Raw genomic sequence first — 12,761 nt, 5'->3', positions numbered from 1 at the left:
TCAAACTGTTGAAATAACGCTACCAGAGGAATCTAGTGTAGGAGTGTTTTGATTCGTGTCATCAATCTTGTTGCATCATTGTCAGAGATTTTTTTTTCTTTTTATTAGTCGTGACCATGGAGTATTAAATAATATAGGCACTACTTAATCTACCTAGGTTATCAAATATTATCTACAATAAGACACAAAAAGGTGAGGGTACCAAATACCAGACCAAAACTTGTCACTATATGTAGGTACCTACCTACCTAATTTATAATTCCTTCAGCAGGAATAATGCCAGTAATTAGATACTTTTTTTCTCTCCTTAAAATTTCAGTAGATACTAAGCATAGTTAGATACAGTGTAGGTAGGTGCCTACCTACATAGCTAGATTAAGTAGTGTAGATACCTCTACGAGTCTACGCTATAATTTTTATTTTAATTTAATAAAACAAAAATAAGTCTTTTACTACCAATTTATTATTTACCTAGTTAGTAGTTACCTACGTACTGTTATACAAAACACACCTTGTAGTAACTGTTGCGATTTTTAGCCTATCCACAGAATGAGATTTCTTCGTCTGACTTGTTTGTCTAAGAATGACATTTTTGACTTTTGCTGCTCATTTTCATGTTTGAGCACAGTAGCTAGAACACAAACAATCGCTCTACCTAGAACACAAACAATTGCTCTAGCTGGAACACAAACAATTTCCGTTGATTTTCAAGGCGTTCCTTTTTCAGTGAGGCATTGAAGTCCACATTTCTTACTGGATATATCTGCACTCCCTAAAATCTTGGTCAAACATTTTATAAATGACCAGGTGAGTCGTGATCAGGAACTTTGGCTGAATTGTCTATGGCTCAATGGAATTCTAGCGTAATGCGCATTCTTATGGGGTTTTATTGTTATTTGTTCTTTTACTTGTATACCTACTTGCTCAATAGTTTCGAATAATGTCGAGATATAACACACATTCTGAGACGGGTTAGGTTGTTTTGTAAAGGAATGTCTTGATTTTTAGGTTCAACCCACAAATTTTCTTAATGTTCGCTTTCCGTATTATCTGATTTGCCTAGATACAGCGCTACCGCATTTGTTCCTGAATTTCTTTTCTTTCTACTTGAGTTTCTGGGCTAGGATATTAAAACACAATGAAATTTGTGCCGTTCATAATGTCGAAAACAAAATGGGTTTGTCGTGTACCTGTACAAATAACAATATTTAATTGGTTTAGCATTTGTTTACGTTTGTAGAACACTCAATCTATGTACTATCTGCACTCCGTTCACGACATGACCTTATCCCATCGCCACACAGTGCCATCATCACATACACACAGCAAGACATTGCCATTCTTGGATAAGGTGGTTTGTCTGACTGCTGACATGCAGCGAGGATGTGACAGGATCTGGAACTTGATGGAAATCGCCACACAGTGCCATCATCACATACACACAGCAAGACATTGCCATTCTTGGACAAGGTGGTTTGTCTGACTGCTGACATGCAGCGAGGATGTGACAGGATTTGGAACTTGATGGAAGAAGGATCCTGCACGTCCAAATCCCAGACATAGGTGCGACCTGACTGGTTACCCACCTGGAACACAACACGGTCGCATTGTAGAACCACAGTAACGTCCAAGTCCCAGACATAGGTGCGACCTGACTGGTTACCCACCTGGAACACAACACGGTCGCATTGTAGAACCACAGTAAAAAAAAGTAATTACGCTTAATAATTTCAGGAAACATTAACTTACAAAGTATTTGCTACAGAGAGTCAGTCAAGGTTGAATGCTAGGGATTACCCTAGGTAATAATTTCGCCATTTGATAGAAATTTCATGTATTTGTGTACACTGTACAGGTATTATAACATTAATCATTTACAACCAATGGAGTCTAAAATTCTCAACAAGAAATAAATAAATCGCTAAATAAACAACACATTGTTATAGCTTGCCGCCATTTGTCAAGACCAACAGGTACACAATAGGGCTGCCTGGAAGAAACTGACAAGAAACGCCGTTGGATTTGAACCAGCTACTTCCATATCTGATGTAAGGTTGGTCTGCAGACCAAAGCAATAGAAAGCAGATTGAGAAACATAGAGAGAGATGTCCAGGCTGAGATTACAGAAAATTGTCTCTCGATAATAATGTTGGAGTTTTCTCTTTCCCTTTTTTTTTCGAATAAAATAATTTCCTTACTTATCTCTCATTGAAATCTTCCAAGACCAAGGGCTATTCTGTGGTTTCCAAGTAGTTTCAAAGAATCGATTTGATATTCTGAGATCGAATTTGCTGTTTCCCCCCCTTGGTGGTCCCTGCTCAGAATCGAAAGTGGTGAGATAACATTTCCCAGGGACGATGTTAAAGTTTATTCTTGTGGTTTGTTTGATTTCTTTCTTTTACGTTGAATTTCACTTGAAATTCTGTCTGGCATGAATTTCACTTGAAATTCTGTCTGGCATGAATTTCACTTGAAATTCTGTCTGGCATGAATTTCACTTGAAATTCTGTCTGGCATGAATTTCACTTGAAATTCTGTCTGGCATGAATTTCACTTGAAATTCTGTCTGGCATGAATTTCACTTGAAATTCTGTCTGGCATGAATTTCACTTGAAATTCTGTCTGGCATGAATTTCACTTGAAATTCTGTCTGGCATGAATTTCACTTGAAATTCTGTCTGGCATGAATTTCACTTGAAATTCTGTCTGGCATGAATTTCACTTGAAATTCTGTCTGGCATGAATTTCACTTGAAATTCTGTCTGGCATGAATTTCACTTGAAATTCTGTCTGGCATGAATTTCACTTGAAATTCTGTCTGGCATGAATTTCACTTGAAATTCTGTCTGGCATGAATTTCACTTGAAATTCTGTCTGGCATGAATTTCACTTGAAATTCTGTCTGGCATGAATTTCACTTGAAATTCTGTCTGGCATGAATTTCACTTGAAATTCTGTCTGGCATGAATTTCACTTGAAATTCTGTCTGGCATGAATTTCACTTGAAATTCTGTCTGGCATGAATTTCACTTGAAATTCTGTCTGGCATGAATTTCACTTGAAATTCTGTCTGGCATGAATTTCACTTGAAATTCTGTCTGGCATGAATTTCACTTGAAATTCTGTCTGGCATGAATTTCACTTGAAATTCTGTCTGGCATGAATTTCACTTGAAATTCTGTCTGGCATGAATTTCACTTGAAATTCTGTCTGGCATGAATTTCACTTGAAATTCTGTCTGGCATGAATTTCACTTGAAATTCTGTCTGGCATGAATTTCACTTGAAATTCTGTCTGGCATGAATTTCACTTGAAATTCTGTCTGGCATGAATTTCACTTGAAATTCTGTCTGGCATGAATTTCACTTGAAATTCTGTCTGGCATGAATTTCACTTGAAATTCTGTCTGGCATGAATTTCACTTGAAATTCTGTCTGGCATGAATTTCACTTGAAATTCTGTCTGGCATGAATTTCACTTGAAATTCTGTCTGGCATGAATTTCACTTGAAATTCTGTCTGGCATGAATTTCACTTGAAATTCTGTCTGGCATGAATTTCACTTGAAATTCTGTCTGGCATGAATTTCACTTGAAATTCTGTCTGGCATGAATTTCACTTGAAATTCTGTCTGGCATGAATTTCACTTGAAATTCTGTCTGGCATGAATTTCACTTGAAATTCTGTCTGGCATGAATTTCACTTGAAATTCTGTCTGGCATGAATTTCACTTGAAATTCTGTCTGGCATGAATTTCACTTGAAATTCTGTCTGGCATGAATTTCACTTGAAATTCTGTCTGGCATGAATTTCACTTGAAATTCTGTCTGGCATGAATTTCACTTGAAATTCTGTCTGGCATGAATTTCACTTGAAATTCTGTCTGGCATGAATTTCACTTGAAATTCTGTCTGGCATGAATTTCACTTGAAATTCTGTCTGGCATGAATTTCACTTGAAATTCTGTCTGGCATGAATTTCACTTGAAATTCTGTCTGGCATGAATTTCACTTGAAATTCTGTCTGGCATGAATTTCACTTGAAATTCTGTCTGGCATGAATTTCACTTGAAATTCTGTCTGGCATGAATTTCACTTGAAATTCTGTCTGGCATGAATTTCACTTGAAATTCTGTCTGGCATGAATTTCACTTGAAATTCTGTCTGGCATGAATTTCACTTGAAATTCTGTCTGGCATGAATTTCACTTGAAATTCTGTCTGGCATGAATTTCACTTGAAATTCTGTCTGGCATGAATTTCACTTGAAATTCTGTCTGGCATGAATTTCACTTGAAATTCTGTCTGGTTAACTAATCCTGTAGCTTTATAATAACTTGGAATCCCAATGTAAGTATTCTCAACCCTCTGATTTTTATGAGCGTTCAACACTGATTCAGTGGTGATCGAATCAAATGCTTTTTCGAAGTCAGTTAAAGCTAAATTTAGTGGGTAAGTTTAGTATGCTCATTACACCTAAGTATCTTGAATTAATCAGGTCTGAGTTGCTAAACCCACCCTACATGGCAGTCAATCAAATCGACTGTATCAACTCTCAATGCAAGGGTTGATGCAATTGAAAAACGGCAAAAACAGGGCCGGAAAGATAAAACATTACATTTCGTAGCGTATGCGAAAACAAAGTCTTGCATATTATTTTTTATCTTTAACATACGTTCAGTTTCTTTCTTTATTCAGTCTATTTCTTTAGTTCAGCAGATCTAATTATAGGGATTAAGTTGTTGTCAGACAACGGCCATAGGCAAGTTGGCAGCCTTTCCCCGTTTAGGGGAAAATTCCCGAAACACCGCACCTAAACTAACCCACAAGACAACACGACACACAAGTGTCCCTTAGTGTGGGTAGTTTGGCATCAAAACACAATCCATCATAATATACCTTCTGAGATTATCATTTAATCAATCAAACATGTAGGTAACTAAAAAGCGTCGACGACATTTTCACCTTTGATTCCATGCACTCGGAGTCTCGGATCCACCACTGCCGTCCGGTCCCCATCCGGTCCCATCTTGCAAGTCCCGCACTGGTGATGCATTTGCATAGTCAACTGCCGGACACAGCAGCCCCAGTAGTCGTCCGACCCGTACTTGTGCTTCTTGCACGCCGGCAAAATCCGGGTGGACAGTTTGGATTTGTACTTTTGAAAGGCGTTCGTTTTGCTTAGCTCGATCACCATTTTGATGCCTGCAATGAGAAGTGAGGGAAGAATTTTGATTGTGTTTAGTATAACTGCTTGTTACAAATGTCCTTCTAAGAAGTTGCAATTGGGAAAATATCCTTCTAAGGTCAGACACTCACTATCAGGTACACCTGATCAGGTATCAGGTCTACCTGATAGTGTGTGTGCTCATGTCAGATATACCTGATGATCAGGTGTACCTGTCAGCCTGATAGTGAGAGGCTGGCCTAAGAAAATTTGTTTTTCTCATAAAGGGGTTGAATTAAAGTCACTGTATAACTGCTAAGTTTTTTACTGACGAGGATTTCACCCACACAAATTAAGTGTCCAAAAAGCAAATAACTGTAAGCAATAATGTCAATAGGTACATAGATTACAAAGGATGTCTACTAATGTAAAAATAACCAACAATCGTAAGACCACTCACCTTCCACAATCCTGAGAAGGTCGAGCGGATCTTGGAAAAAGTTGGACTGGACTGCCGGATACACCATCGGGTCGGCCGACTTCAGCCGGACATAGCCGCGACTTTCCGGATACATCAACATGGGCCAAATACTCCAGGCGTCCTTGTTTTTGACGTCACGGAATAGTTCCTTAAATGTCCGATCGGGGATTCCCATGGTTTTCCGGAGCAAACTGCCGCCCTTTTCTGAAAAAGCAGAGGAAAGAAATTTTGTCAAAGCTGCATGGAAGAAGGTTTTTAGCTGAATCCCTTTTAGGGGTGACCTATTCATTTCTAATGAAAGTCACAACTTTGGGAAATTTAAATGGAAGTGTCCGAGCGACAAGTGGGAACGAACTTTCCGGCTGAGTGAGATTTGCCATGTTCCTGACTATTAATGATGTTGTCTGAAATAAGTAAGTACCTATATTTTATATTCACTTTATTATAGCTATTTTTTACATCCTACATATTAATCATCCGATTTCCGATTTTACACTTCACAGTAATTATAAATGGATGTGAGTAAATTAAATTCAACTGAGAATTGATTAAACTTCTTGGCAAATATTGAGGTTAATCAACAACTGATTAAAAAAATAGCTCTTGCGTGTAAATGAATAGCTCGTTATAAATTCAGTACTTAGTGGGTATTAATTAAAACTTCTCAGATCTTCATTTCAGTCGGTACTTAGTGTCTATGTTATGTATGACGTTATTTAGATGGTAAATCCTCTATTCCTCCCACTGACTTACCTATCGGACTGTGAAACCGGGTTCACCTTAACATTCAACTGACCGCTAAACGGTATTAACCATTAACCAATTTTATTGCATGAGTTTTGAAGAGGTTTGATAGAGGAAACTGTAGGTAACTGATAAGGTGTTATCGTCCCGAAATCGAAGAGAGAAAGAAGGCAGGATGGGAGAAAGCCAGCCGTTTCGAGCACGAACATTATCCGTGAAGGATAAAATCCGCCCCGGCGGGAATCGAACCCGCGGCGTAGCGCTTACAAGGCAGACCTACTTTACTAATGGAAAGTAAAAAATCTTTTTTTACGGCTTTCTTTTAAGTGGCAGGGTTCTTCTAGAGGAGCTTTTCCACCCAACCACTTCCACCCAATCTTCAAGTTATAGCATATTGTTCTCTCCGTTCCGTCACCCTAACTCACCTTCCTCGATAGCTAAACTGGCCGGGACAAAGATGTACTCAATGTCGGGTACCCCGGGTGGGTAGTTGTTGTATTTGGTCCTCACATAGCCCAGACCTTCGCAGCCGAGCGTCGTCGTCCAGCCCTGATTGGTAAAAGCCTTGATGGTCTCTTTGGCAAGATTACTGAAGATTCGGTCCGACACGAGGCCTACCTTCTGGTTGACGGTAAAAGCCAGACTGGCGAAGGCCGGATGCTCCTGAAGATTTTCGCCCACCTGCAGATCTGCTAGGACAGGGATGTTGAACTGTTCGAGTTGCTCCCGAGGGCCGATACCTGCGGAGAAGAACATGATTGGTACCGCTTTAATAATTATTTGCGGTGAAGCTAAAGGTGTGTCCAAACATAGTTGACCGACCGTCGATCGACGAGGTGAGTCTATGTTATCGAGGCAGTGTGGATGGTTCAATCGACATCAATTGACGGCCGGTCGACTATGTGTGGACACACCTTAAGAGCATCCTTCCCTAATTATTTCGATTCTATGATTTTTCTTTGTACTCTGGTAATGTCGCAACTGGTCGCTACCGGGTTAAAGTAGCTACTCAACTGTTCTCACGATTCACAAGTCCATGTGTACCTCAAAGTTCAAACACAGATTTGAAAAACCTTGGGATCGAACTTGGGATCTTTGCTCCGGTGTGATCATCCACTCACTATCAATTAGAACCGACAGGTACACCTGATCAAGTCCGCCTCTCAGGTTTATCGGGTAGTGTGTGTGTGTGTCACTCACTATCAATTAGAACCGACAGGTACACCTGATCAAGTCCGCCTCTCAGGTTTATCGGGTAGTGTGTGTGTGTGTGTGTGTGTGCTCATCGGGTATCAGATAGACCTGGTCAGGTGTACCTGTAAGGTTTACCTGATAGTGAGTGGCTGGCCCTAAACATCCACTTGGGCTCGAAGGTTTTTCATAAACAGAAGTGAATTACCTGACAGCAACAGCAGATGTGGTGAGAAGAAGGCTCCAGCGCTCAGAACCACCTCCTTCTTAGCGTAGACGACTCTCTTCTTGTTATTCTTCATAAATTCGACCCCAAACACTCTCTTTGTGTTTGGGTCAATGAGGACCTTGAGGACGCGAGCTTTCTTCATGACGTGAAAGTTGGGGCGCTCGACAATCGGTCTGAGAAACGCTTGACTGGCGGAGAATCGCCTTCCTGAAATTCAAAGAGGAATTGAGGGGTCAAGAGGAAGAACGGACTAAGCCGCACATTTGTGATAATTGGAGTTAAAGTTTAGGAGTTTTACAAAAATGTACATAAGTCTTGGAGAGCTTTTTCTAATAACTTCTAAACTACAGCTGACGGTCAAACTTTCTTGACTTGGCGGGGCGGAGCGCTACCGCGCTCCTTAATACTGCTAGAGTTCCTCTACTAGTGGTTAGAGTGCTTTTCGGACTGTGGCTTAGTCCAAAGCACACCTACCTTGTAAGCGCTAGGTCGCGGGTTCGATTCCCGTCAGAGTCTAAAGCAAGGCAAATGAAGTCAACGGGTCTAATAAATAGGAAGTATTGCGTATCTTATAGTCCACCTGATGAGGGACATACTACGGGATGGGCATGCTACTACACAGAACACACGAGTCTAATGTAGCAGTTGTTTCATTGCTACGAATTAGAAATGGCGGTAACACACTCGTCTTGAAAAGAAAAAAAAAAATCTCACCAAACTGAATCGTCCCTTGGATCCTCGAGAAGCCCACGTTTCCATCCGGACTATTGTAGTCCGTCAGATTGAGTCCCACCTCCGGCGCGGACTCCAGAAAGGCGTCCATCAGTTTGGACTTGTACGGTGAATAGTCCACGTTCAGGTACCCTCCGACGCCGTGGTACTCTGACCGTTTCAACTCAGGGACGTCAATGTCCTCAGACTTCTTGAAGTAGGGCAGGACGTCTTTGTAGCCCCAGCCGACGTTGCCGGCCTCCAACCAGCGGTCGAAGTCATTGGGGTTGCCGCGGGTGTAGATGTTGTTGTTGATGACGGAGGCACCACCGACGGCGCGGCCTGCCGGCCACGGACAGCGCTCGTTGTTCAGACCTGTGGAGGAGAACGAAGGGGGGGAGTCAGCGATGCTAGTCTTTTTAAGTCGTGTCCACACATAGTCGCCTGGCCGTCGATCGACGAGGTGAATCTATGTCAACATGTCAGTCGAAATGGATCGAAGTCAGTCGATGGCCTGTCGACTATGTGTGGACACACCTTTATATTAGAGACATGGAGACCATAAAGCCCCCAATGTGTGACAAATTTGTCTTGGAAAGAGTGTCTACAAAGGTGAAATTACGCGGGCATCTGTTCAATGATACACCTAAGGAACAAGATTATATCATATGCAGTTGGTTTAGTAATGTAGCCACAGCCACAATCGACAATCGGTTAGTCAACCACTGAACAGAACACCATAACTCGCCAATGAAATCAATGAATTGTTTTCCTTATAAATATGTATATGATTGTAGATTATGTACCTAGATACCTACTTAAATATTTTCCTTATCGATTAGAAATTAATTCCGCTCCTACACAGGTACCTACATGATTATGTAATAATCTAATAATAGGTAAAGTACTGTTATCTTTAAAGTAATGTACGCTAGGCTAAAGACATCGATTAGAAAAACAGAAGATTTTCCTTATTCCCCATTACATAGGCAGATAGGCACCTATACAACTACATATTACTACCAATGTACACATAAGTTGGTTGGTATCAAGTGCTGGGAATTGACTATCAGATCATTTTCCTATGTACACGTAGTATAGATAGATAAGTTCCACTATCAACCTCTACTAATACTCTCCACTAACCCACTAATAATAGATGATATCAAATGGAAAGTAACCCAACCAGATATACCAGAGGAACTGGTTTAAACCACGTGGTTCTAACAATGGGAATAACCCCAAGACAATACTACCTTACTACTAATAGTACCCCATTACTATAGTACAGTTACATCCATTACTATAATTCTATGACTATTATTACTGTACGGTTTTATAGGTAACTGTGAAGAAGGTTTACCGGTCGAACTGACCAACCTTCAGAATTTTCCTTTTATTATTATAATCATATTTTTTAATAGTTACCTATATTTAGGTATTTATTTATTTAATCCAAAACTAATGAATGCTGATTTTTTCTAATTTTTTGCAATGAAATAAAACTGGATTTATGACTAATTCAAAGTTGATTTTTTTTGCTTCTTTGTAACAATTTGGTAAAAATCGGATAGTCACCCATCCTGATATTAACCAAAGTCATTGTTGCTTAATCTTATTTCGTATAAACGGTAAGAGAGATCGAAAACATTTGGTCATTCGGATGTGAATATTCTAATCAATGTGATCAAAAAAGGTTTTTTTTTTTTTTTTTTGCTACACGACAGGTGTAGGACTAAGACTAAATGATTAACATTAGGTACCCGAAAAATTCTTGACTTAGGACTGACTAAAGATTTTACCAAGTACATAGGTACTCCTAGAGACCTAGAGGAAGCACTGACTAAATATAGCCTGCCTTGTAAGCGCTGTGCTGGATCGAGGGTTGGATTTCCGCCCCGGCAAACTTTATCCTCAACAGAAGGCGATTCGTTCTCGGAACGGCTGGCTTTCTCTTTTCGTGTCTTCCTTCTCCTTTTGCAATAATCCCAAGATTATGGGTAACATTAGGCCAGCCACTCACTATCAGGTAGACCTGACAGGTACACCTGATCAGTTCCGCCTGTCAGGTGTACCTGATACCTGATGAGCACACTCACTATCAGGTAGACCTGATGAGCACGCTCACTATCAGGTAGACCTGACAAGTACCTACACCTGATCAGATCCGCCTGTCAGATCTAGCTGATAGTGAATATCTGGCCTTAGTCGACGCTTCTGCTCTCCAGTCTAATAGCCGCATTACACAAGGCCGGTAGGGGATTCGTTCTAGGAACGCTTAGAACGTACCTCTGCATGCTCCAGGCTGGAACTCTGTGGTGAAGTTCCAGTTAAATTTGGTGAACTGGAGATAGTGGGCAGTTTCCGGGATGTCGGTGAGGGCGTTCTCTTCATCACCAGCCTCTAGGAGGAGGACCTTCCAGTCTGGATTTTCGGTGAGTCTGTTGGTCACCACACATCCAGCTGAAAAAAATAAAATAAAAATAAATAAAATAAAACAATAATAATTATTGATAGAAAGATTAAAAAGTAAAATAATAAAATGAAGAAATCCAAAAGATGTGTCCAAAACTCCAAACATATTCGATAAAACTGTGTTGTCAAAGCAGTGTGGACGTGTAAGTCGACATCGATCGACAGCCGGTTGACTATGTGTGGAATCGACACGTAAACCTGAGCTTGTGGTGCCCAGATAACAGAAGCATATTCTAGATTGCTCCGCACCAGTGAAGTGTACAAAAGTCTTACGGTGTCAATGCTGGAGAAAAAGTCGCTGTGTCTGACCACCAGTCCCAGAGATCTACGTATAAGCTTTCTTTGAAATTTCTGTTATACAGTGCATTCATAAAGTCCCCCCCACCTTAATTTTTGAACCGACGAATTTAGAATCCTGAAATTTTGTATACAAGCCTTTATTTACCTCTAGTTTCTTTTAGGCTATGTAAAAATTCAGGGACTTTGGGGGCCAACTTTAAAATCTTAAATGAGAACCCCCTAATTTTGACGCATCATATCTTAAGGTGACGAAGGTCTTAAAGAACGTAGTACATTGGTATAAGTTTGAGCTCGATCCGACAAACAGGGCCGGAGTTATGGCCTGTTGAAATTTTCATTTTTCCATGTTCTCCCGCCAATAGGGGAAGCACCAAAAATGGGAAATTCATATCGATTGGTGATTTGTGCTTCAAATAGGTCCCACTAATATTTCATATTGAAATTCGGTCCCAAAAATAAATTTCGAAACATCCATTTTCATCCCCGGAGGCCATCAGGGCCGGAAGTCTAAATTTCATTTTTGGGTCTGAATTTCAACATGAGCCATTAGTGGGGCCTATTTGAAGCTCAAATCACCAATCGATATGAATTTCCCATTTTTGGTACTTCCCCTATTGGCGGGAGAACATGGAAAAATGAAAATTTCAACAGGCCATAACTCCGGCCCTGTTTGTCGGATCGAGCTCAAACTTATACCAATGTACTACGTTCTTTAAGACCTTCGTCACCTTAAGATATGATGCGTCAAAATTAGGGGGTTCTCATTTAAGATTTTAAAGTTGGCCCCCAAAGTCCCTGAATTTTTACATAGCCTAAAAGAAACTAGAGGTAAATAAAGGCTTGTATACAAAATTTCAGGATTCTAAATTCGTCGGTTCAAAAATTAAGGTGGGGGGGACTTTATGAATGCACTGTATAACAGAAATTTCAAAGAAAGCTTATACGTAGATCTCTGGGACTGGTGGTCAGACACAGCGACTTTTTCTCCAGCATTGACACCGTAAGACTTTTGTACACTTCACTGGTGCGGAGCAATCTAGAATATGCTTCTGTTATCTGGGCACCACAAGCTCAGGTTTACGTGTCGATTCCACACATAGTCAACCGGCTGTCGATCGATGTCGACTTACACGTCCACACTGCTTTGACAACACAGTTTTATCGAATATGTTTGGAGTTTTGGACACATCTTTTGGATTTCTTCATTTTATTATTTTACTTTTTAATCTTTCTATCAATAATTATTATTGTTTTATTTTATTTATTTTTATTTTATTTTTTTCAGCTGGATGTGTGGTGACCAACAGACTCACCAAAAATCCAGACTGGAAGGTCCTCCTCCTAGAGGCTGGTGATGAAGAGAACGCCCTCACCGACATCCCGGAAACTGCCCACTATCTCCAGTTCACCAAATTTAACTGGAACTTCACCACAGAGTTCCAGCCTGGAGCATGCAGAGGTACGTT

General features: G+C 40.4%; 1 protein-coding gene across 1 annotated transcript; it reads right to left on the bottom strand.

Moving 5' to 3' along the window:
* Positions 1 to 1,284: 1,284 nt before the first annotated feature.
* LOC103513490 (glucose dehydrogenase [FAD, quinone]-like) lies at positions 1,285 to 11,225 on the bottom strand (the record flags this gene model as incomplete). The annotated part of the gene is made up of 8 exons (XM_017445845.1): positions 11,186 to 11,225; positions 10,810 to 10,983; positions 8,524 to 8,895; positions 7,789 to 8,016; positions 6,815 to 7,129; positions 5,625 to 5,849; positions 4,946 to 5,202; positions 1,285 to 1,667 (listed from the first exon to the last, which is right to left on the bottom strand). Coding segments are annotated over exons 1-8 (1,994 nt in total), but the record flags the coding sequence as incomplete, so codon positions are not given.
* Positions 11,226 to 12,761: the final 1,536 nt, after the last annotated feature.

Source organism: Diaphorina citri, unplaced genomic scaffold, assembly GCF_000475195.1.
Source record: "Diaphorina citri unplaced genomic scaffold, Diaci psyllid genome assembly version 1.1 scaffold978, whole genome shotgun sequence".
In the NCBI taxonomy this organism is placed as follows: Eukaryota; Metazoa; Arthropoda; class Insecta; order Hemiptera; family Psyllidae; genus Diaphorina; species Diaphorina citri.
Note: the sequence above shows the minus strand (reverse complement) of the source record. Positions and strands in the feature narration are given on the sequence as shown.